Source organism: Aythya fuligula, chromosome 8, assembly GCF_009819795.1.
Source record: "Aythya fuligula isolate bAytFul2 chromosome 8, bAytFul2.pri, whole genome shotgun sequence".
NCBI lineage: Eukaryota > Metazoa > Chordata > Aves > Anseriformes > Anatidae > Aythya > Aythya fuligula.
In genome coordinates, this window is record NC_045566.1 from 3,903,766 (window position 1) to 3,929,453 (window position 25,688).

General features: G+C 38.9%; 1 protein-coding gene across 2 annotated transcripts in view; it reads right to left on the reverse strand.

Annotated features, from left to right (window-relative positions):
* Positions 1-25,688, reverse strand: part of FGGY (FGGY carbohydrate kinase domain containing) — a 138,182-nt gene that overhangs the window by 103,412 nt on the left and 9,082 nt on the right. For both annotated transcript variants that reach the window (XM_032192722.1, XM_032192723.1), the window contains exons 2-5: positions 22,243-22,455; positions 20,316-20,427; positions 18,381-18,532; positions 10,158-10,246 (exon numbers count right to left, since the gene is read on the reverse strand). In XM_032192722.1, the coding sequence (XP_032048613.1) occupies positions 10,158-10,246; positions 18,381-18,532; positions 20,316-20,427; positions 22,243-22,443 (554 nt within the window). In that variant the 5' untranslated portion in view covers positions 22,444-22,455. The remainder of the gene's footprint in view (positions 1-10,157; positions 10,247-18,380; positions 18,533-20,315; positions 20,428-22,242; positions 22,456-25,688) is intronic.

Genomic DNA, 25,688 nt, shown 5'->3' on the forward strand with positions numbered 1-25,688 from the left:
CAGCAAGTTCATAACTCAGGCTGACAAATCTGAGATAGCAGATAACTACACGAACCAAAATAAAATGGACAAACGCAGGCTTTGACTTAGATTAGCAGCTCTGGAGACAATTTAAGGCTGAACGTGAGTAACCTGAGATATTAAAATACAACAAAATTAGCAAAGTTGCTCATTCTGGTTTCTCTCTCTAAAATCTAAATATTACCTGAAGCCATTTAATACTTGAAGACAAAATGTACAACTTCCTCTATACACTTTAAAATTAAGGTAAAGACATGGTAGAACCTAGTTTTAACTATCCTGTCCACAGGAGGATTGTTTCCTACACATACAGGGTCTAACAACCAGTAAATGTAACTTTGGTGCACCATACTGCAATCATTATTGCTTCACCTATTTCTCTAAAGTCAGACGGTCAGAATCCTACCAGTAAAATTTAATTAAAGAAGGTAGTAAGAAAACAAACAGCCTTTCTTGGAATGTCTTTGATTCCGTAAGCACAAATACATTTCATCCACTGAAAACTGAATTACAGCTTCTCATCTAATGAGCAGCTTAATGGAACGGCACTGGAATGAAGGAAGAAGGGAACAAAAACCCAAATCCTTGGTGATTTCATATAACACGTTATACAAGTATATAATACTGGGCTCGCTATCTGGGAACATCAATTTGCTACGATAGAAGTGTTTGCTATCTTAATGTAAGCAGGAGGCACAGCCAGGCACACCGAATCAATAACCAGACCTTACTGAAAGTGGCAGATGGGCTACCACAAAGCAGAAATGGCAGCACACACACGTAAAAGCGTTTGCCTTCTTTAGACGTGTTCTTGAAGGCACTGTACCAGTGACCTAAGATGATTTTTATATGCAGACGGCAGGTCAAGCATAAAAGTACACTATTGTAAAGGTTACAGTGCTGGCAAAAAAATCGTATCACCGCTATGGACAAAGAATCACTTTCTTTTGAAGTCTGAGCTGTCAGGATATTTACATTTCACAGTTAAAAGGCTCCTCTCTGGACAATATGAATGCTAAAACAAACAAGAGGAAAGGTCCTATGTAAGCTAATGCTACTTTAAAGAGATAATGTAAATCAACCCTGACATCATCAGTGTCATCCTAAAGCACGAGGAGAATTTCCAGTGAAAGTTACTAACATTAAACAGATTTAGATAGCCAGCCAACAAAAATAAAGCAAGCATATAAGTAGACTGCCTTCCAGTCCAAGACTGTTGTTTCAACCATGTATTACAGTGAAAGGGATAGGAGAAACTCTCCGGTGGTGAAAAGCATTTGTTTGGTGAGTCTGGAGGAAGAATTGGTCCAGAATAAATAATTTATAGTGTGAACTGTAAAAATACGTATGCAATTTGTAACTGCAAGTTAGCCAGAAAGCTGGACACAAAGCTAAACACTTAGAGAAATCTTACCCTTCACACTGCATGGCTATATTCCCATATACAAAATAATAATGCCACCTTTTAGTTAAGAAGAATATTATAAGGCTGAATTGATTAAGACTTTTATATATTCGATATTACAGAGGAGAATTTTTTTTAAAGGATGCCCTTATGGAACAATAAGTGAGTTTTAATACTTTTAAGCACTATATGTACTCAATACAATGCTCAGACTTCACGTTACATAGTTTTCTTTTCCTTCTTTGGTTGAGAACTCTTCTGGAATGTTATTGTTTTCAGGGGATGGTTTTTAAGAAGTTCCCGTGAATACATGCATTATACATGTGCTCACTGAAACACTGCTGGGGCTGTAAATGACCCAAGAGTTCAGCAGTACAGCTATTTTCTTATCTGGTTCACATTTAGGCAAGAAAGCAATATTTGCACACTCTTTGCTGAATGGAGACCCAATTTCACAAGGGACAAGGGCCTTGCATGGGGCTTTCCACAACGTTTCACGTAAGCACGAGTTCAAAGAAGGTGACACTGTTTATAGCATGTCTTGTACCACGGGGGTCTGATCGGTGATGGTGTTCTCAGAAGCTGAAGCAAAAGAAACATACACCCTGAACTCCTGGCTTAATAAATAAATAAATAAATAAAATAAAAATTAAATTCAAAAAAAATAATAAAAGGAAGAAGAGAACTGAAAGACAAAAAGCCCTTATGTGGTTTCAGCCTTGTCTTTCCTCAGAATTTAAGGCCCTAAGACCACAACCTCCTTTAATATCCCCCCAGCTTCAGAGAGACACAGTTACCCAGGGCTGCCACCATTGCTTAGCAAGTCAACAAGCTGGATCTGAAAGACTCCTAGCCATCTCTTTGCAAACGTTATTAAGGGAAGATTATTATCTGACCCTCCGAGAAGCCAGTAATTACAGTGTTCATGTGTACATTGCTTCTGCACAGGATCAACAATGAAAGGGTTGTTTAAACACAGCTCCTTTGCCTTGATGGAAAACTTTGTGTGTACCACTCATCAGCTCAAGTAAATGTTAATGACTATTTTGGAAAAATAAAAGCCAGAAACATTTTCTGATGTACCATAGCATACTTAGGCTGCTTGTGATGTAGGATGTTGCATTTTGAAACTGCAGAAGTAAGACCTTTAGCAGCAGTGAATATATGAACCCCAAATTTTATTTTTAAAAAGTGCTGGCGAATGTCTTAACCATTGCACAGACACACACACACACACACACACACTCAAACTACCACACTAGGCAAGATCAGAGCTTAACAGCCAACAAAACACACATTCAATCCCTGAGCTCATTTTCCTGAAATAGAAAACTACATATGTTTCTCAAATTTCACATCAAGCCACTGCACAGCCCGAACTGCAGGGGAGACCGGAGCCAAGCCTGCCTTTGGGCTTGGGGGAGTAAGGACCTGAAAACAAGATGATTCCTCCCCTATCACCGCACTTCTCGGCCACAATCTAAGCTTACAAACACCCCCGTTTAACAGCATTTCTAGCGGGGGTTGCTTATCAAGCAGTCTTTGCTTTGTCAAATTAAGACGCATTGCCTTGGATTAGTGAGACTCCCTGAGTTCAAAATGACTTCATGGTTGGCTCAGAGTTCACTGTCTCCGTGGCAGGGTGCCAGTAATACATCTACTACCGCGCCTGCCCCCAATCCTTTTCTATACTGACCTGGCTGACTCTTTTTTTTCTTTTTTCTTTTTTTTTTTTTTTTAAGCAGCAAAGGAACACAATAGAAAACTAAATGCTAGATGCCGTCGCAGCTAATTAAGGACCTTAACATCTTTAAGAAAAATAATTGGAGAAGTAAATATTTGAAGATGTGAATTGAGATCTCTGAAACGCGACGTCTCGATGTATGTCAAAGCTGCTGCAGGGGGACAATGCAGGTTTTCTTCGCTCTGCAGATACAGTTAGACACTATGAAGGGCTCCTGTTCTTGTGGAAAACACATTAAGTTTCTCTTGCTAATATTTTGTAAAGGGCATTTGTACAACAACAATAGCTAAAGCTTCCTGTTTGCCTGTATGCTTCCTGGCTAACATTAACGAGACCTGCTAACAATTTTCTTATTTAGCACACAGAGCTCTTTCAGACGACTCTGACCCAAGGACATGCCGTTTTTAAATTAATCATTAAAAAGAAAATATCTAGCAGTAATGGCTCACATTGCACCTGCCCTTCACATTCCTGATCATTTTTGCAGCTACACACTTCCTATTTTCTTACACTGCATCAGTCTGTGTGTCACCAGTCTCCAAAGAACATGTTTTGAATTTATTAAAAGCCTGATAGAAGTGGAATTCTCTCTTGTTTGGCAAAGATACCGTCGCAGGGACACTTGCTATTGGCTTCAGGACAGGAAATTCATGGTACTTTGTTTGTCCAATCCACAAAAACACCATCCCTCCCCTCCCTACCAGCCCTTCAAGATAATTCTCCCTTCTCCAGAGATTTCTCCAAACAAGTCTGCAAGTCTGAAGGCTTGGGTTTCATAAACAGGACATAAAACCCGAGTGCAAGTCAGGATACTGTCACCGTCACATGGACCGCAGTGCTGATCAGGAAACATTCCCTAGCCCCTCTCTTTCCAGAGAGAGGCCTGATTTTCAGACTGGGCATCTTCTGAGGCTGGTACAAAATATAAACAAGAAGTCAAACACCAGAATCCCAGCCAAAGGATATACATTAGTCACGGCCCAGCTAGGAAGGAAGGGAAGGGCAGCTGGCCCCAGGAATATGGTGTCTGCACTGCTCCAGTTACCACGGCTCACTGACCAGGATTGCTCAATCCCTTAAAAAGACACAAGCATCCTTCAGATCATCATTTAACTTACATTAGCTTGTCTCTTCTACAGCACCTCTAAATATAAGCTCCTCTTCCAAATTCTCTCTCCTTTCAAAGTTTCTAGCCCATCTGGATAAAATGCTTAATGGGGACTCCACTAGTCACAGTGACAAAATCACTGTGGAAGGGAAAGTGATAAAACAAGGGGAAAAGAAGCAACCTCGTAGCAGTATATGTATGTATCAGTTTAACAGATGAAGAACAAACATATGAATGAGTAAGAATCAAATCCTAAAAGGTATACACAGTTGTCTAAACACCTCCAAAAATTCACTTCTACAAATCACACAGGGGACATGATAAAGCAGATTTGAATCTAGGCTCCTGGATTCAAAAGTACCTCCCTAGCTTTAATGTTTTACTGCAAGCTTCCAGCACTGCAGTTCAGCAATGGCCCATATTCTCCTCCTATTTATCCCAGCACGCTCTGCGTCAATCCCACTAACATCACGAGTTCTCTTGATTTAAATCAGTACAACAGAGCCATCCTTAGCCCTAACAATAAGCAAGTGGGAGGAGGTTATAAATAAACCTTTAGGACTTAATCACTGCTTAATGTAAAGAGTCAGCTATTTAAATGTACATAAACCAAGACACCAGCCTCCTTCTCATAAATGAAGGAGAAGGAAAGAAATTGTCAAGGTATTTTCCCACTGAAAATATACTGTATATTAAAAAGATACCCTTCCCACCCCCCCCCTCCTCTTATACACATAAATAGGCTAAAACTAGTTATGTGGTTCATGTTTTTTTGATTTTTTTTTAAGAACTACAGCCATTTAGAACTACAGTGTTTAAGTTTACAGCCTGCAATTGCTATAACAGTGTGAACTTCTTTCCTATGAAACCGTTTTTCTCTGAAGAAACTCGTGATTCTGAGATCTATGTTGGATGTAGATAATTTATGAAAGATTTCCCAACAAAACATCTCTGCTATATCATTTTCCCTGGAGTGAAGGCTAGCAGTTGAAGACTGAGTGGACAAATATTTCCACAGGAGAATTGTTTGGGTCAATACCCATACATGAGATGAAGTCTCTACTAGTTAATAAATTACCTTCCCCAACTATTAACACATTTGGAGTATAACATTAAAAAAAAATGTTCATATAAATGTCAGCTTGTTCTGACTTTTTTTTTTCTGCAACTTTGGGAGTTTCTTTAAAAGAGTTCTACGTGTCTGACTTCTTCACTCATTCTGGTACTTCTCACTTAGGAACTATTTGCCAATGTTTTCTTTATAGGTACTGAATTGTTCTTCCTCATCCAGTGGCTTCTTGCATGTTGGATACTCTCCACTTCAGTTACTGTCAGGCCTGACATTCCTACCTGCGCTTCCAAAACCTCCTCCACTCTCTTTTGATTACAGCTCATCTTGAACCATGTGAATCCAGTAAAGACTACCTAGTTTTCCAGGGAGCAAGCTGCTTGTGATTGGAAGTGGCCTCAAGCAGAATGCTGGACCTCAATGCACATGACCTTTTGCAAAATTTGTGTGTGAATTCCACCTGATGTAACAGCTTAGCCATAGTCCTGTCCACAGACTAATCCTTCATCAGACTTCAGAAATACAGCTGAATTGTAGAAGTGCATCTCTGATACAAAACCTCCATCCACAACGCAGTAACTTCTAACTAAACCAGGTATGTATTTAGATTTTATTAAGATAGCTTCATCCAAAATACCATATAAAGGAAAAGTTATCAGAGGTTATAGACGGTGGGTGGAAGAGAGCAGTGAGTCACACTCACCATGAGTAAAAGTGCTGAGCTTCTGAAAAGCACTGCTAACATGTCTGTGAAAAACCAGCTCTCTTCCTCTCCCCAGCAGCACTTCTGCAGTAAGACAACTGAGTACTCAAGTGGCCAAACCAATGCTCGTTGCTGCAGCCCTGGGGGGCAGGAAATGTTCCAAAGGTTAACTAGAGAGATGTCAGTAACACTTCTTAATGCAGACCAGCATCTGGATCATTCAGAACAACCACACAGTATTTCATCAACCCAATGGAGCAATAATATGAGTATTTTTAATATGGAATATTGCAGGTGATATTTTAAGACCAATGGGAATCATCATTTTGGATCTCATCTTTTGCAGTTCATGGGTGGATGCTGTTCACTGAGACATACAGCACTTTCAAAGGGAGTAGGTAAAAATCTGAGTATGTTTGAGGGCCCATCTTTCAGGTAGAAAGCATTTAGTGCTTACTAGATATCCACTGGGAAAAAGTCCTTTGGCAACAAGGCAGTTGAAGCCAGCAGAGTCATCTGAAGGTGAAAAATGAAGGATTTCATACTCCGAAACACTTATCAAGAACTGTCTTCAAATACTTCAAATCCTGATCACACACTACTTCACTTGGAGCACTGAGTAATCTCAGTGAAGCCAAACAGGCTACATACAGTTTTTAAATGTTAAAAACATACAAAATGTTTTAAACTGGCACTTCAAAATGTAAAGAAGCAAGAGTAATAGTTTTGATGCATGCAGACGTCTCCTACAAAAGTGCCTCTGCAACTGCTTTGATCCTAGTAGAATACCCACCACCAAAACAGATTAAAAACTCTGTATCTTTTATCAGGGCCATGTAACGTGTGATTCACAATGACTAACAGTGTGCCTTGCCCTGTGAATAGGCTCCTTTGTGCTTAAGGGGAGAAAAGGTGGTAAGAATCTTACACTTGTTAATTCCCACTTCCACAGAATTATGAACATATGCGGGATGAATTACTTCACTACACCAAACTACATGGAAATTCTCAAGAAACAGGTGTGCACAGGGGAGAGCAGAGGATGGAAAAAAAAAAGTAGGTTTAATTCCAACAAAATATTTCTTGTCCTTATTTTCCTATTTCTCCCTCCTTTGTTACCGTATAAGACATTCCACTAGAGCCAAAACGATCAGTTTAATGTGGGGGAGCACACATTAAAGCAGCACAGGAGGATGTGCAAGGAACTACTTTATCCAAAATATAAAAAGGTTGAACCAGAGGGAGTGATGAAAAACAAAAACAAACACACACATACCACTTTCTCCAGAAAGTGTTTTCCTTACATTCCTCTCTCCTGTACAACGTTCATCAATACCGTCAAAAACTTCTGGACTAATCAAAATGGCATTTCCAAGGAAATAGACTCACCACTAATAATTCAGTCAGCTCTGATCTGGAGTACAACCTGCTGCAGTACTTTTTTTTTTTATTATTTGAGAAGAGATTTTTCTGCCTCACTTCCAGAAAGCTGCTGCCAAGAACACAGACCCAAAGCGAGGAGGGACCAAGGAGCTGGAGTTACCCACGAGCGCTCCCTTCCAGATCTACTTTCAGAGCAAGAGCACCTGAGCTTCACTGAGATCTGAGTGCCAGAGGCCAGTGCAAGCCACAATGCCGGCCCACATCAAGCACACAACACTATTTTTAGTGTTCATCCTTCTCTTCCCTCCCCCAGAACTCACAAATTAACTCTGTCCATTAATTGAAGGCATCCATAAGGGACAGTGGACAATAACTCTGTTACCATGCTCTAAGCTCCCATGTACCCCTCCCTAACTTCTTTTTAAAGCCTCCTGCCACAAACTACAGAGGAGGCAGAAAATTTCCATCCCAAGAATTCAGGCTGTACTCCTGTACAGGTTAAACTAGCATTACAGAATAAAGTCTTTAGTTTGTAAGATCTATTTGCTCCATCCCAAGTTCCCAGGAGGAATTAGGGTCCTGCAGTGCTGGGCATTGACAACTTACCCAAGAAATCCCCTGCTCTTCCCCAAAGACCTCCCAGAATTTACAACCACCGACAGGTACATGCAGCAAACAGATGACAAATGCTACGCTGGAATAGCAAACACCAGGCATGGCACACCGACTGTGTAATTCTAGCAAGAGTTTTGCAAAAACCACAGCAGGTGGGAATTTTCAGGAATACATAAAAGGCAGATGATAAACAGCTTCACTGTCCTGAACACAGTTATCCTCTTCTCCATCCAGACTCCCCAGTGCTGCAGCATCCGTTGTTAGCAGCAAGCCCTTACTGGGCTGCCCCGCCAGCATAACTCCTGTACTTCGATATAACCATTCATTTCCCAACAGCTAAAGAATTAGCCATAGTGACAGCTACATCTTTAAGGCTGCAGGAAGGCACTGCTCTTCTTTTCCATTAGCTCTCGCACTAGTTGGAGATTAAGAGAGATGGAGAGAGAAAGAGAGAACAGAGAGGGGGGTTTCTTTTATACATTAAAGCTGCCACCATTAAACCCAAGACGGACAGGACTGCATTCCGTTTTGGCTTTTTTGGCTATCAGCACAAGGTGATCATTTCTTGACTTGCCCACACATTTCATCCCATCTATTGATCTCCATCTGGCCACAAGGCCAAACTGAAACTGTGTTTGGAACAGCTTTCTAACCAGTGGCCTAGCCAGGTGTAATACAACGATGCTCCTACCACATGTAGGAGCAGATAAAAATGTTTCCTCCATGTTCTGCTAAACAGAATTATTACAAGACAAATGGCAAAACTCTGTAGCCACATACAAGTGATATTTAGGCATACCTATTTTCCAGGTCATCATATCCTCCAACTACCTCAAAAAGGCTCTCTTTAGGACAGGAAACTAGTTTTCTCCCACACAATTTTGTCAAAATTTGAGAAGCACTTGATCTGCAGCACCCTTAAATTGTTTATAGAAAAAAGGCAGTTGCCTTTCTCCACCTAGTCCCCTGAGCACAGGGTGCTAGTTTTAAATCAAAGTCTTGAGTGTTTTCACAGTACAGAGGCCCTGCATGGCATATCCTCTGGGAGCCTGGGATTTATCCTCCTGAAATTAGAGTTGGGTCAGGTGAGAAGTCAGCCGAGATTGCAAGATCTTTGGGGTGAGAGTTGTTCCCTTGTTACACAGTTCACAGCCACACAGCACAGGAATCTGACTAAACTTGAGATACTATCTTTCAACTGAAAGCTACCAAGATCTTACAAAAATATTGCTTTTTTTTTTTTTTTTTTAATAAGCTAAACTTGCACTTTCCTGCTATATAATGCAAAACATTTAACAATAGGTATCTATTATGGAGACTGACTAGGGAGAAAGAAAGCACTCAAACAAAAAGAACTGTGCTTGATGTGCAGGCATCTTCCACTTCAGGAGCCTAAAGCTAGCCTGTAACCACTTGTCATTTTAGACTAGTTTTTTGCACAGTTACAACTCTGTAAACTGCGATGGAAATATCTGTGACCTGCACAGAGCTGGGTGTGGAATTGGGCCATAAGACTTCATTTAATTATTTTTTTAAACAATTAACACTTTACCTCACTTTTCACATGGGCTTATTTATCTGCAAATGCATCACTTGTAGTGAAGTCACTTTAATCAAGACTAAAGGGCTTCTCTCAAAAGGTACTGGTAAATGGATAAAAAGATGCTTCGGAGAGCAATACAGCTGCCACATTTTACACTGAAGCAACCGTTTTTAGAAAGGTTTTACCAGATGCCTACCATACAAGCAAAGTATTTTGTTTCAATTCTCAAAAAGTCAATAAATTTGTCAACAAAAGCAGATTTCAAAGCATTATTAGAAGCATATTTCACAGTAACTAGAGCAATCATATTTATGTTCCAAAATGGGGTATAAGACCAATTAACCAACAGTTGTAGCAACATACTCTATCTGTGAATTACACTGCTCACAGGAACAACTGTGTTCAGGAATGCACAATGGAAGCAGGAGATAGGTTCAAGATGTTTTGGGGCAGACAATTACAGACAGATGTATATAACAGCATGTCCAGTCAAAATGAATTAAAGCAGGAACATACATAAGAAAATAGACTAAGACGACCAAATCATAATGTTATAATTAACATACCTTGCAGTAACACCTGTGGCTTTCCAGGATAAGAAATCTGGAAGATCAAAGAAGTAGCCTGCCTTCTCCCAGCATGATTCTTGCAAGTTCTAACAAAAAAAAAAAAATAAAAACATAGATATTAGAGGCCAGACACAATCACGTCCTTATTTTAACAAAATTAATAAACCTGCCAGTTGTGTAAAAATGACAATCTTTCCAAACCCAGTGTTCTGATCTCTCCCTAGATTCCTGCTCTGCTCACTTTGCGGCAATTTACTGCCTGAAGAACTGAGTCCTTCCCCCACCAGGGACTGATCATAAGAAACGAGTTTCCCAAGAAGACTTCATGGAGGCACATGTTTCAGATCAATAACGTGGGCTCTTTCAGTTCCCAGTCAGCTGCTTAATGTCAGAGCATTCTCAAAATCAGTAGACAATTTACTCAAAAAAATATTTCCTTGAAGAATGCTCTACTTTTTAAAATTAACCATTTTATATTTGTTACTTCTGAGCTGTAAGTACAGAAAAAAAAAAAAGAAAAAACACAAATACCTATGTGAGCACCAGAACAAACCTTTCCAATCTATCTGGCCAATTGATCAAAGCTTGCAAGGACCTGTAAGCTTCCAGTGAAGCTGGTTTTCCCCACAGCTGGGACATTCAGAAGCTCTCAACCAAAGGGATGAACTGACAACAATCAGCTTCAATGCCACACTACAACCTTACAGTTGCCATTGAAGCATCCACCTAAATTCTCACTAACAACCAATAAAAGTGTGCAAACTCTGCCTCTCTTTAGTAAAATTTGGTTGAAATGAGTACCAAAATACAAAGCGGTGGGTTCCCAGTTGAACAGAGGTCCTATGCTATTTCTCCAATTGACGGAGTAAGTGAAGATGATTGCAGACAACAATTAGCAGAACTATCCCCATAAGCTCCCAATAGCCACATGACATTTCGAAGCTCCTAAAGAACTTCTGCCAAGAGAGATCATCTACACAGAGTTTGGTGCAGGTATCACAGGATGATCAATGGCAAGGAAGTTCCCCGAAGAGTAACGTCCCATGGCAGTGCAGCTTTGCCCTGTCCTGCACCACCACAGTAACACCCAGTGACCACCTTGGTGTATTGAGAGAACTCGGAAACACCAAAACAAACCAAAGGCAGTGCTGCCAGATGCAAGGTTGACAAATCAGACTTCCACAGAAAGAGAAGATTGCTTTAAAAAATCTCCACTGCCTTTTTAAATAACTGAAACAATGACAAGTTGGCTCACTAAGATCACCACATCCTAGCTGGGGTCTTTTGGGCACAGAGCCCCGCCAGTTTCAACAAAAACCAGAATTTAGGTCAACAGTCGCATCTAGCAAGCTACAGTGGAGCTAGAGGGGTACTTCAGAAATGCGTAAGATTGAAAATTACGTGGGTCTTTATCTCTACGCAAGAAATCTGAGGGATGATTTATTTGCCTTATTGTCTTTTAGCTTTCAGGTCCTACTGTTTTCATCTACTCTCCATCAGTTCAGGACAAAACTCTTGTGCAAGATTCCAGATGCAAAGCATTTTTTTTTTTAAAAAAAAGTGAAAGTATTAAACACTAAGAGCTTCAATAGCACAAGCCATTGAGCTACAAAACAAAAACCAAACAACCCTGTAAGAATCTGTGGTAAACATTTGAATAGGAGGCTAAACTATTTTAGCAAAGCTCCTAATAGCTTTGTTATTATGATTTTATTTTCAAGGCTTTTTTTTTTTTTCCAAATTATTCAATGAATTGTCCATAAGTAGTATGAAAAATTAAATTACTTGCATTATCAAAGCTGACATCAATTTTCTGTAGTGAAAATGAAGGTACATGATGAATTGAAATAAAAGGTAATTCAATTTTAAGAAATACAATTTGCTATTAACTTAGCTCAGATACTAAGCTATTTCAAACCAAAATCTTATAAATTCCAGAAAGTTACTAAAATGGAATCTATGAATTCCATTATAAAAAACAAATTGGTAGGTACAAAAATGCATAATTTTGTTTTGGTTTGGATCATGAAAAGAATCTATCTTCTTTCAGTTTAGCTCTTCAAAAGCTTCTCTAATTTACTGGCTTCATACTGAATTCAAAAAAAAAAAAAAAAAAAAAAAAAAAAGAATGATCCAGTTGCAAACTTTTAACACAAAACATACAAGCATTGGATGCCTGTTCCAAATCACTTGGGTTTAGCTTATCTGCCAGATGTATGTTGCTGCTGCTCACATCAAAATTTGACTTTTTACGTGAATGCACAGGTGCTCCCAAGGTTAGTACACAGGTCATTCAGCCTCTTTTGATCATATAAACCATTATGTATTGGTAAATAGTCTTTAAGTAACAACAGAAGTAGATCGGCCTTTAATGTTAATCATAAAAGAAAACAGATTAAGAATAACTGTCCACTTCAAGCAAATCTGTTTTATCAAAGATGTTCCCTGGATCTTTATTCTACTGCTTCAGGAATTCCCAAAAGCCACATGTTAGTGACACTGAAGTATTTTGTTTCATGAACATCCAAATGATTCATTCTTTGCCATCTCGATGCTTTGTCATCACTAATTAGCACAGACAAAAAAAATGGCATGTCCTGATGCTTTTTCCAAACAAACTGAAAAGTCTCCACGTTTTCGACACTCACTGAAGTTAATTCTAATTTATTTTCACTCACAGTCAGAAATCTGTGACCACATTAAAAGCACTGTGGAAAAGATCCAGGAACGTTCCCAGTGCTGTATTCATATCCTGCGACTCACCCTCCAAACTCACTTGTAAAGAAACTAATTCAATCCTTCTATTTTTGAGAGGTTCTCATGGATTCCTCTTTCTTCATTACCATATTTGAATTAATAAAAACGAACAAACAAGCAAAAAACCTACATCTCTAAACAATAACTTTTTGAAATCCTCATAGATAACCTTGAATATCTGTGGAAGTTTAAGAATTGCAAAGTACGGTGTATTTAAATATTCCTAGACAAGAAGGATAAAAGCAGAGTGAGGGACTGGCAGAACTGCTATGTAGGGCTGGGAAGGTCTTCACTGCCAAATCCTTGACAAAAGTCCAAAGATCACCACGAAGCCATACTGCACAATTTTTTATTGTGTTACATGTATTTGTTCACTTCTTCACTGGACTGAAAATACACACACAAACAGAATTTCACCTGAGCTCCAGTATCCAACCGTTTTCTGGAGATACCTACAGGAATGTAGAAAGGAACTTTCACATTTGCATTTGACTGGTTGGTTGAGGTAGTCTATTTCTGATTTCTACTTTTACAGGGTACTTTATTTTCTTGTAAAAAGAAGTAATCTTCAGATACCTAGTGTCAGTGAAAAAGCTTTTTTCCCCCACCAGAAGTAAAATACTGAAACACTGAAGCTCTGCAGACTTTCATTATTGCTAATACAGATTAATATGAATCAAAAGAACTTAAATGTTATTACAGACAGCCTTTGCATCTGAACCCTGTTGACCACAGGAATAACTTAAGATGGGCTAGAAGCAAAACATGACTTAGTACAGGGCATTGGCCTGTATTTCATGGTTACTTGTTAGTCAAAACCCACAAATTCAAAAATCATCCCTTGGTTTGTTAGAAACCTAGATTAAAAGGAGGGGGACAAAAAAAGAGGTTTTTACAGTTTAGTGTAAAAAAGAAAACTGGCATGAACATTCCAGATTCATATCAGGTCAAGATCTAAGTCATCTGAAAAATCAGAGAAGAAAACATTCACTGAAGAACAGCCTGCTTTTACCAATTCAACCCAAAATTTGAAATGAAATCTCCCAGGCAATCTGTAACAGTAGGCTATGTAGTGTGTCAGTCTCTCTTCTTCTCAGTTACAGAAAACAAATATGCATTGTATCAAGGAAGAAAAAGAACGACTGAAGACAATGCACACACTCATGAGGATATAAGAAACTGATGTCCCACACCCTACTCCAATTCAGACAAAGCAAGAACTTGGGGCTTGGATATCTCACACCTCTGACCAGATGCCAAACCATGCCGTAGAGCTATTCTGATACCCAAGATAAGCTCTAGGCAGAAACACCATCCTTGCCAGAGCCAAGGCAAACTGATCAGTTTGGCAACTACCGGTTGCACTCATAGTAATTGGTAAAAAATTAACTAACTGAATTATCAGATTCATCTTAAGGCTGGAAGTGTGTCCTGGGGGTGTGAGGCCACCTTGGCAAGTAACCTGCTGGGTGTATGGCTGGGTGACAGACACTCAGAGGTGCAGGTGTTTCAAACCTTCCAGCTGTTAAACCTTTTTTTTTTTTTTTTTTTTTTAAGTGCTACTGCTGCTTGATTAGCAACTGCAACTAAAAGCCAAACTTAACAGTCCAAAGTACAGCCTAAGCAACTATGTCTAAATTACATATGCATCTTGATAACTAAAAGCTGTTAAAGCATTTATAAACAAACCTTATCGAGTTTGGTTCCAAACCCAGCAGCTTGGATCCATTCTCACTGAACATGGAGTTTGAGGGGTTTTTAAACGGTAAAATCTATCAAGTAGCATTGAACAACAAAAACAAAAACAAAAAAACTGCAAAAGGCATCAAGGGAGAAGACACGCAAGAATGTTGCTGCCAAGCTAATGCCAGCACATCAGCTATTTTTCTCTCATCCCTAGCCCTGGAAAGAGATGTTTTAATTGTTTCTGCAAATTATCCCATTGGCTGTTAAGTTGCGGGTATGCAGAAAAAAAAAAAAAAAGAGAACAATAACGCATAAAAAGGCATCTGTAACTGAAGATGTTAAAGATGTTAACCAGTAACATACAGAATGATCACTGAACAATGTGCCAGAAAAAATATGAAGAAAATAACTAGAGAACTATCAATTTTAATGATTAATTGCACAGGAATTATATGCTAGCCATTTGTTTTTTGTTTTTGCTAAAGGGAGGCTCTTCTTTGCTTTTACTCACCACAGTTAAAAATGAGGTGTGAAAGCACACTATAGGAAGACTACACTGCATCTGGGGACTACCAAGCAAATACCTATTCCCAGTTCAGCATCCCCCACCCATTTGGAATATGCTACAGCACCTCTGATTTAATGGGACAAATATTTTTTAGAAATGGTTGATTCGTAATGTCATTAGTATGATGAAAATGTAACAAGCATCCTCCTGTTTTGGCACTGGCCGCAGTAAAATTTCCAGCCAAAAATTAGTAAACAAGATTCTTTCTTTGCTACCTCTGGGAAAAAATGCTAACAAGCTAATTCTAGAGCTGGAGAAATAACCAACACAGCTTTTATGGTGCTCTGTTTAAGTTATGTCCTCACTACTGTACTGTTGGTTTGCCACACCATAGATCAAAGATGCTGTATAGCCACATATGAACTGACATGCATCTGCAAAAGAATCTCCAAGTTACGGAGATGTACCTACATGTTCAGTTCATAGCACAAATTTACCCACCAGAACTGTCTGTGGTCTCCTTCTGTCAGTGAACATGCAATTTCTCTAGCCAAAGTCAATAAAACAGGCTTAGCAAAGCTAAAAAAAAAAAGTGTACCTGCAACTACAGAGGGTCAAAAAATAAAAACAAAAACAAACAAACAAAAAAAACACTATTGGCAATAACATTTTGCAAGGCAATTCTAAACAATAAAGAAATCCAAGAAATCATTGCTAGAAAGAGAGAATTTAATTGGTTATTTTGAAAGACCCAGTAACTAAGGGCTATGTTATTTTTAATTGAAGTTTACATTCAAACTTATCTTATTGACTTCAGGAAGACTTTGTCAGAATTATCTTTCAGCTGGTTTCTAAATATTTGTGAAAAGATAATGACTGTTTTTTTCAGTTTCACCTACAGCTGACATTCTTAATTCAGCTGACCACATGCCATGCTGAAACGTGACCGTATCCATAGAAATTAGGTTTTAGAAAGTCACATATTCGTTTTGGTTTATATTTCAGATTTAACACTGGACCCTATCGCCACACATGGTCCACACAGGCAAAGAAATAAAATGTTGTTCCTAAGCCACAGATACCCAACAATATGGTTCCACAGGCTATACAGTAGCTGCATTCAGTTGATCATTTACTGCAAAGAGCAGTCACCTACATGCAAACTTCACAGGCAGTGGTGGCTTTTGTCATATAAATACCTATCTGCAACCACAAACGTCAAGACCATCCAAGTAATTCCATGTAGACAAGCCAGTAGGTGCCACCGGGTAAAATGATTCAGCAGTAATGAACTGAACATAAGCCAAGACAATTCAAACAAAAGATCTCAAAGACCTATTAGGGCCTCTGCATTTTGGTTTCTTAATCTGAAATCAAAATGGACTAGAGTGAAAGAGCTGGATGAACAGAACATGCTCTGAAGCCTCTACTTTCTAGTTAAGTCTTTATTCTCTGTACAGTGGAAATGTAAAAGGATGAAAAGAAATATACAAGATAAAATATTCTATGGAAAGTCAAAAAGGAGCTGATGAGAATAACTTGTGATTTGGAAGAAAAGCTGCAACATCCCTCCACAAATAAATACAAGTCATGTACAACAGGAAAGTCATAAGAGATAATGCCCAGCATTTACTTCTCGTACAATGAAATCAGCTCCTTCCTCACGATGAGTGAGGTCATCTTCAACTTCAATTCTAGTAAGAAAAAGATGACGGAAATGGAAAAGCACAGTTAGGTCACCTTAGCCCTCTCCTTCTTCTCCTCCCTCTTCATTACCTCCAATAATTCAGAGTAAATTTGATAAGTTGTATTCTTTAGTAATACCTATAATTGTTTAAATGAAAATTCTTCAAGTAATGGAAATTCAATTTCCAGAAACATGATGCCTACCAAAGGGACAAAGGTCTTACAAAGCTTCAGAATACACCTCAGTTTAGTCAACATAAGCTCTCCTTTCACTAGACTGAGTAAAAATCTTTTGCTATATCACTTAAGTAAATTGTCTTCGGAAGTTCCCAAAGTCAGTTTTGATTATGGCCAGTCACATTAGAATATGCCCAATCCATTCTTGCATTCAGAAACGTATAAAGAAGGAAAGGAAAAAAAAAATCACGATGGTCTATGGTCTCCTGACATCCTGGCTTGAAGTCCTGGTTCCCTCTTCTCTACGTCTATTGTGGAAAAAGGTTTTTTTATTATTTCACTTTTTATTATTTACATACAACAACTTACATTTGATACTCATGCCTCAGGAAGCAAAGTTCTAGGAGACTGATATTAGTATTTCTGTGTAGCATTTACAAACAGCATTTATTATCCTTTGTGACCATTAATCTGCCAGTACCTGCTTCTACCAATTAACTCCTTCGATTTTCCCCAGCCTGCACCTTATTATATACAGTTTAGTGTGTTATTGTAGGACATTTGTAAGGACAAGAGACTTCAGCTGCTTGAAACTGTCAGAAAGTAATTCACATTTGGGCTTTGTTGAAATGACAGCCAGCATTGAGACCAAATGTAAAAGCCAGACTGGAAGAGGTTATGAAAAATTCAAGTGGCAAGCGTTTTTCCTTTTATCTGACAGTTACTATTAAAAAGCTGTATGTCATCCTGTAACACACAAAATTTAAGCATGAGACAGAAGCAGAGTTCTACATTATGAACAGAGTACCTTCCTTCTACAGATGGTCTACTTCCTACAAGCAGTACTGAACTAAATTGTTCGGTCCTTTTTTTTGGAAGGTTGACGGAGCTTTAACCGAACCATTTCTATACCATTTCTATACCAGCAGCCAAAGACATCACACAGCCCCTCACTGCTGGATGCGTTGCCTCAAAGGCAGGACATCTGGCAAGGATACCCAGTGTTGAGACAGCGCTGTATACACATTGGTATAAATCCATCCCAGAAGCAGAGCCTGCGCCCCTGTAAGCACGTCCAGCTACAGTATTTGAAGCAGAAAGAACAGTATATCACCTGCACCTAAATTCCTATGTATACCTGACCTTAAAATTATGTAAGAAAGGCATATGAAATGTTTCAGTGGGGAAAAAACAAATCTCAATAAGATTAAAGATATTTCTAAATAATTGAGAGGAAAAAAAAAAAAAAAAAGAATCTCAAAGCATTGGAGATGTTGCTGGCCTTACTTTGCACACCTTTGGGTTCACCAATAAGGTTGAAGAATTTTTCTTATAGATCTCGTTCTCAGAAATCAGCAGAGTATTAATTATTACTAGAAATACATCACAATCTTAGAGGTACTCACTTCCTTTATCCACAACAGTTTAGGTGGCTGCATTTCCACAGACATCACTCCCCCAACGTAGCTCAAAACCCTGTGTTTCGTTGCATTGATGCGGTCTACTTGACTGACTGCACGATGGTCCATCCACATAATAACATTCCTATAGTTTTGTCCTTTAAAAAAAATAAAAATAAAACAGAGATTGTTTCAGGGCTGGTAGAACTCCACCTAAGTTCTGTAAGTTACTATGCTCTAAACTGCTTCACTTTTTCATGGAAAACTCAAATACTACTTGCTTAAACAATTGACAGTAGGTGTCTAAAGATAAAACTCTGCCCAATTTTAAGACATGCTGAGCACTGAGAATGCTGGGTGAAACCAGTCAGGCTTGTGAGCACCCAACAACTTGGAGAAGCCATGCTCTTGTAGAGTGTGTTTCATCCAAAGCCACTTTTTTTGCAGAGTGCATATATATTTAAAAGCATAAAGAAGCATTCTGGTGACTGAGAATTAAAAATATGACAAAATCTGACCAATTAAATTATAAATTGAAATTAACCAGTCAGCCAGAGTGACAAAGATTCTTTTTCCTCTTCTACTGTCATGAGAAAACTACCCTAAATCCTTTCAGAAGTACTTTCATGGGGGTAATTTGCTGCAATAATTTTATTTTGGATGTGAAAGGCAAAAGCATTTGGCGAGTCTGTGTCACACATATCAACAAGAAGCAAGAAACATTTTATTTAAATTAACCTGCAAAGGCCATGCTAGACAGGTGGAACAGTAATCCAAGTGACACTTCGCATTACTCTCATGCTGAGCACACTGCACACTCAACTTCATGACACAGCTACTCATGCATATTTCATCTTGAAAACATACTCCAAGACAAGCCAGCTCTATGAGGCACACCAATATTCCTAACATGGATTGAAATTCAACTTAGATCTGCGAGACTGCTTGAAATCAGACCAGTGCACGCGCAGTGTGACAGTATTCTGTCCATTCCTGTCTTTTTATTTAACAACAACATTGTGTGAAGTCAAAGTTCTTGTCTTGTGTATCAGAGAATAAAAAACAAGAACTGAATTTGACTCAACAGACCAAAATAGCCCCAGACATCATTACACATTGAACAGATTGTCAAAAACTCTCAAACTGAAAAATAAATAATCTTGCTTAAATTTAGCAAAGGACATTTTGGGGTCAATGCTGCCTTTTTTTTTTTTTTTTTGATTTGTATTGCTTTTTTTGAGAAAGATAGAAGGAGATGACAAATATATCTGAGATAAAAAGTGAACATCAACAGAACTGTGATTATGGCTATGTATGTACTGATTTAGCACACACCTTATCTTAAATAGGATTCTGCAAAAACAAACAAAAAACCCAAATTTTTCTTAAGTCTTTCAAAATATCTACTTAAAAATTAATAAAGAAATACTTATGTTAGAAAAAGATATCAGACTATTTCTGAGGTTTAGCACTGTCCTAGACAAAGACAGAACACCAGTGTAATAAAATTCACAAGGTGAATCTCTTGCCTGCAACTCCTAGACAGAATTAGCAGCTAGACTATATGAACGCTGCATTTTTACCATTCCTTTAGCCAGTGTGGATGGGCATTTACAAACACAATAAAAGCCATGATTAGTAAAATCTGAAGGGGAACAAACTTGTAGAAAATAAAAAAAGAGCAGAGATTTCTCTAAGGGGCAGTCTCTCCGAGCCAACACGAATGAATTAAATCTTAGAATGCCAAACATTTAGCTAAATAGAAAGTAATTATCATCTGAAATTAAATTTTGCAGTAGAATTAAAGGAGTAAAAACAGAAAAAAGTCTTTTAATAGAAAAGACATTCTGCCTTCAAGATTCAACCCCATGACCCTGTCTTTGGATGAAACCAAGTTCAGTTGCATTGCTGCTAACACCAACTTCTGTGCTGGAGTCCTACCTTCAGAGTTGACTGCCAAAGGTTGGAACTGCTTATCCACAACAACAAGGGAACATGTAGCATCAAAGCCAACCCCTCGAATCCGGCTGGCATCCATGCCACAGACAACTTTCTGCAAACATATAAAACACACATATACAAATATATCCATACACATGAGAGTACCATGTGAACCGATGACCACAGAAAGCAAGTTAAAGTTTAAATTACAAGCTCAAACTCCAAAAATTTAGAGATTAAGCTCCATTAAAAGCTCTTTAATAGCTTTAAAATCTTACTAGCTACAGCCCTGGATGAAAGCAGGAAGCACTACAATGTCAGAAAACAAAACTAGCAGAAAATTAGAACTGCTAATTTTATCTCTTTTATAAGAGTTCTGAGTTAAGCTCCATGTGAAACCTGGACAGAGCGTTAGGGCTAAGCACTTCCATCAGTTACTTCACTCAGTTACCACCTGTGAAGTGAATCATCTTCTAGAACTGCTCTGGTAATACTGTGCCACAGCTTTTTGCCCTACAATGGGGAAGGGCTCCAAAAATAAATTTCTGTCAAGTTGGTTAAAACCTAATGCACTCCTTTTCAAAAACTCTGCTATTAAGAGTTTGGATAGCATTCTTTTTGGAAAATATTCCCCAAAAAATCACCACCCTAAAAGATCTGAACTTCACGGCTTCCAGCAGCACTGGGAAAAAAAAAGAAAGTACAACACCCAAATGGATCAAGTGCCAAGTGAGGTTGCAAGACACCTAAAATGTAACACAGTAATAAATTGCCACTTCTCAGCAACAATAAAAATATCATTACCTTAATTAGTACTATAATGACACTAGACTTGCTGCAGTGCCAGTGTCTTACTGGCTCTGTAAAGCTACAGTTCCAGAGACCGTATTTCATTGCTTAATTCCATAGATTGTATTTAAGAGCAAGAACAAAGCAATTCACGATGAGAAAAATCAAATAAGCAGAATAAAAGACTTGCTCTGCTCCAACATCCATCTGCCCTTCCCTTCCCCATGACTCCTGTCACACTGCTCTTTCCCTTCCCTTCCCCTCACCTCGTCTCCTTCATCTCAGGGCATTTCTGCCGAGCCAAGCTCATTAATGTTTGAAAAGGCTGATCAATACCAAGAGAATGGGTGAACTGTCCATCTGCAAATTACCAAGCATATCATGAATATTTAAAAAAACAACCTTAGATCATGGAGCAGGCTGGGGCTTTATTAAGAGCCATAAAATGGCTCACATGTACGCTGCAAAACAAGGTCAGTAATTTACTTTTACCACCAGCACATACAGGCTTGGATCAGAGGGTCCAAGGAGATTTTCCTGTATAGTAAGGTTTATTTCAGTCTGTTTTTATGCTGAATGCCATCCACAAACACATATAATTTATTTTGGCTTTATAACACTAGACAGGCATCACATGTGATAGACGGTCTCCCTCAGAGTGCCATCCACAAACCCAACTGCAACTTCTCTACAATAAACAAAGGAGCTTGTGACTCCAGTGCAACACAGTGTGTGCCTCTAAATGTATGCATCATCAGGTTCTGAGCAACCTTGTGTCCTCTAAAGAATTGTCTTGTGGCTAGAACATAACACCAGTGAATCAAAAAAACCCTGATGCGAATCCTGAAGGCAGTGGGTACATCCTTCCTCAGAGCTAACAGCACAAAGGAAGGGCTTTCATCCTCTTTTTAACTGTATCACCCTGGCTTTCAGCTCCTCACCTACATAAGGGATGTGAGGCTACAAGAGCCATACCCTAAAAGTGCCTTTAATGCCTAAAGGTGGTTACAAGTTAAACAGTAATGCAGCACCTACAGGATTGGATGTTAAAGGCCAGTGACTGGAAGACTTTGAACTCTCATAACTTGAAGTGCTGCCTACAACACAGATCTCCTTCACTTTCTTTTTCTTCAGATACCTTGGTGACTGTGCAACAGGCAGCCCAAATGTCAGCAGAGGATTGCTCGTAGTGGTCTGGCTGGGGTTCCCAGATTTGGATTGGCTGCTCCACATGCGCCACCACTGTCCCAAACTCGTCCACCAAAGCCGCACGAACGCTTGCTGTTCCAACATCAATTCCAACGTAGTATTTTACTGAAGTTTGCTTCTTGCTGTGCATTTTTAATAAAACCTGTGAGGAAAAAAGAAACACATAAAAAAGTGTTTGAAAACAGATAAAATGACTATGTACTGAACAGGACAGGAGAGATGCTGTACAAGTGCTTTGTTTGGTATCTTTTTCAGCCAATCTTCATGAGACATTTTTAAATTACTTTGAGTTTTCAAGTCTTGCACTATGTGTACTGTTTTATCTCAAATGTTTGCAGATATGTTGCATGGTGTAGAAGTTCCCGAAAAGGAAAATGTAAATTCACTTGTAAGAACACAAGTGCTATGATAAAATTCATGCACTTACACAATTAAGGAATTGAGCAGTGGCCACACAGTACCATCTCTACATAAAGGGAAGAAGAAAGAAGGAGACAGTAAGCAAAGGAAAAGGTATGGATTCAAACTCAACACTCATCAGGAGCTGGTGCCTTACACAGAAGAGGAAGTTCAATCCAGAGATTCCTGGGTTTTCCTGAATTCTGGCAGATGGGGAAGCTGCTAATAACTTGTCAGTTGGATTCACTTGTGGACAAGACTGGAAGTAACACCAGGGACATGTCATTGCTTTGATGCAAACAAATTATACCCCTGAACTGGTAAAAAAATAAATAAATAAATAAAAATAAAAAAATAAAGGGAAAAAGGGTTGTGTGCCTGGCTGCACTGAACCCCAAACTGAAGAGGAATGAGGAGCCAGGAGCTGGTGCCTCCCATAGAGCCAACAAACATGACAGTGAGTCAGGCTGAATTCTGCAGAATCTGAAAACGGTTTCCTCCTCCCCCCAAAAGTGGTGTCGTGTTGATAATTAAAATAACTAAGTGACATATCACCTACTTTTGAGCCCTACAAAGGAAAAAAAAAAAAAAGAAAGAAAAAAAAAGGAGAAATTAACTGCTTAGGTTTTTAAGATCTATCCATCGTGACTCCGCACCATTTTAGACATTCAGAGAATAATTTGCTGAAATTATTTTGTTGAGTTACAGGAGTATCCCTGGAAATCTGTGCCTGCTCTCTCACAACCTACAAGAACAAAGTGAGTTCAAGTTAATCAGTTTAATTATTCATAACAAGTTGCTTGCTTCACTATATTATGCTTAAATAGATGACATTTTATATAGTGACAAATGCACTGTACTTAATTTCTCAGTTTGTCCTTAATTAATAGTTAACATTTACATCTAATCAAGCTGGGAAAATGCTAATTAAGAGCTGATACAACGTATTTCATAGGTCAGACAAGTGCTTACATGAATCTCCTATCAAGCCTCTGAAACATGCAGAACTCAGCTGACACTTAGTCTCTGACTTCCAGAAAATGAAAGGATCAATTATCATTTGATGAATCCATTTAGAGAGCACCGAAAGGGCTCTGTAAAAAAAACAGTCCATCTATCCCAAAGAAGTGACCCGGATTACATCTGTGTGTGGAAGATGGGTTGTTTAGGAACGTGGGCAGAGGCAGAAAGATTGGAAAAATATTGCTTAGTAGAACAACAGGATATTCGCATTTCAAATTAATCCTGTGCATGATTTTTGGAAATAACTAACTTCAGTGCCAAAGTATACCCCAAATGCAATAGCAATCACTGAAACCCAGAACTCTGAAAGCCCTCTTTCTACCTTTACACAATAACAGCTGATTGTATAGCCATGTAAATTATACTCCATTTTGGAAGCAATGCTTTTTACTTGCTTTACTCCTACAAAACGGGAAACCAGATCTCTATTTTCCTATGAATTATCTTCAGTACAGGTCAAGCTCTATCCTTGGGTGTCAGTTTGAACACAGGGCTGGAACAACCCAAGTGGCTGTTCACATCTATGGCTGGCTTCTAAGCACTGCTGTTGATGGCTACTACAAATCTGTTATCACTGAGGGTTAGAGGTGAAATAACAAAGAAAAATAAAGGTAAAAAAGGCTTTCCCTTGCCTCAGAAAACTCACAACCCATGCACCATCCTGCACAATATTTAAGCAGCATAACAGCTGAATTAGGACAACGTTTCAATTGCAGTTAAAACAGCATAAGCCAATGGCCTTGGCTAACAAAATCTACTCATCCAGCCAGCTTCCCTCCATCCTGTCCCCTTAAGTGGTTCTTGGAAATCTGTTTAGTCTGTGAGTTCTGCAGTCACAATCTGTCCCATACTATCTCTTTGTGCTGCCTAAACCTGTCATTTCATGCTCTGACTGCCATCACTGTGGGCCCAGGACCATTTTTTTTTTTTTGTCCTTTGGACAGCACTGGCACGAGGGAGCTCTGGTCCCCCACTAAAGCTCCTTGGCAGTCCAGTCCAGTCCAAAGCAGCTACCACACAGCTTTCTGTGTGCACTGAGGTAGGCGCATGGAAGGGTTGCTAGAGGAATTTGTACACAGTGTTAGTTTTTAATAATACCAGAAACTAGAAAAAAAATCAAAGCTAGAAAGCATAGGGCAGCACTGATGGGAACACTAAGCACTCTCAGCCTTCTGATCCTGCCCAGAAGGTGCAACGCACGCTAATCTTGCTAAAGCAAGGTCATCTGCTCAAGCGATGAGCAATCAGCTAAAAATAATGGTGTGCCATGAGTCTAACACCTAGGAATATTGGCAAGAAAGCTCACTTTATTTTCTTGGCCCTGGCTCTGTGACCTGGTCAGACTAACAAAAGCTAATGCCTCTGTCACGGAGAGGACAATTCTCCCAATATCAGTGATTAATACTGCATCTGTCAGCTGGGGATACTTACAGCACTCTGCCTTTTCCTCTTAGCCCTTGGCTGTAAAAGGAGTTTTAAGACATTCTGCTCAACAGATGATGGTCACTTCTTCATTTTGCACTCAATCTCCTCAAAGCCTAAAGGGCTGGCTGCAGATGCTGCTAGCTGCTTGCAAGAAATCTTACTGTTAGGAAGAAATTGCACAAAGCTGGTCCTGCTACTATCTCATGATTTTCCCTGTTTTTTCCCTAGTTTGGCACTGCCTTTAACTGCTGACTCATAAAAAGAAGAGAATAAACCACAAGTTGCAAAGATTTCTTTTTTTCTTTTTTTTTTTTTTTTTTTTTGACATAGGCAAATTTGTCTTTCTTACTTTTCACAGAACACCAACAGCAAAAGGAATGCTTTACATCCTGTCTCCTTCTCACACACACAGGATTACTCCAGATTTTCATTTCTCTTCCCTGTATGGCAGCCTTGATTTTAGCTTATTAATGTGTTTTGCTACTTCGAGAACAAATTTAACAGATGTTAGAGAATTAAGCTCATAGT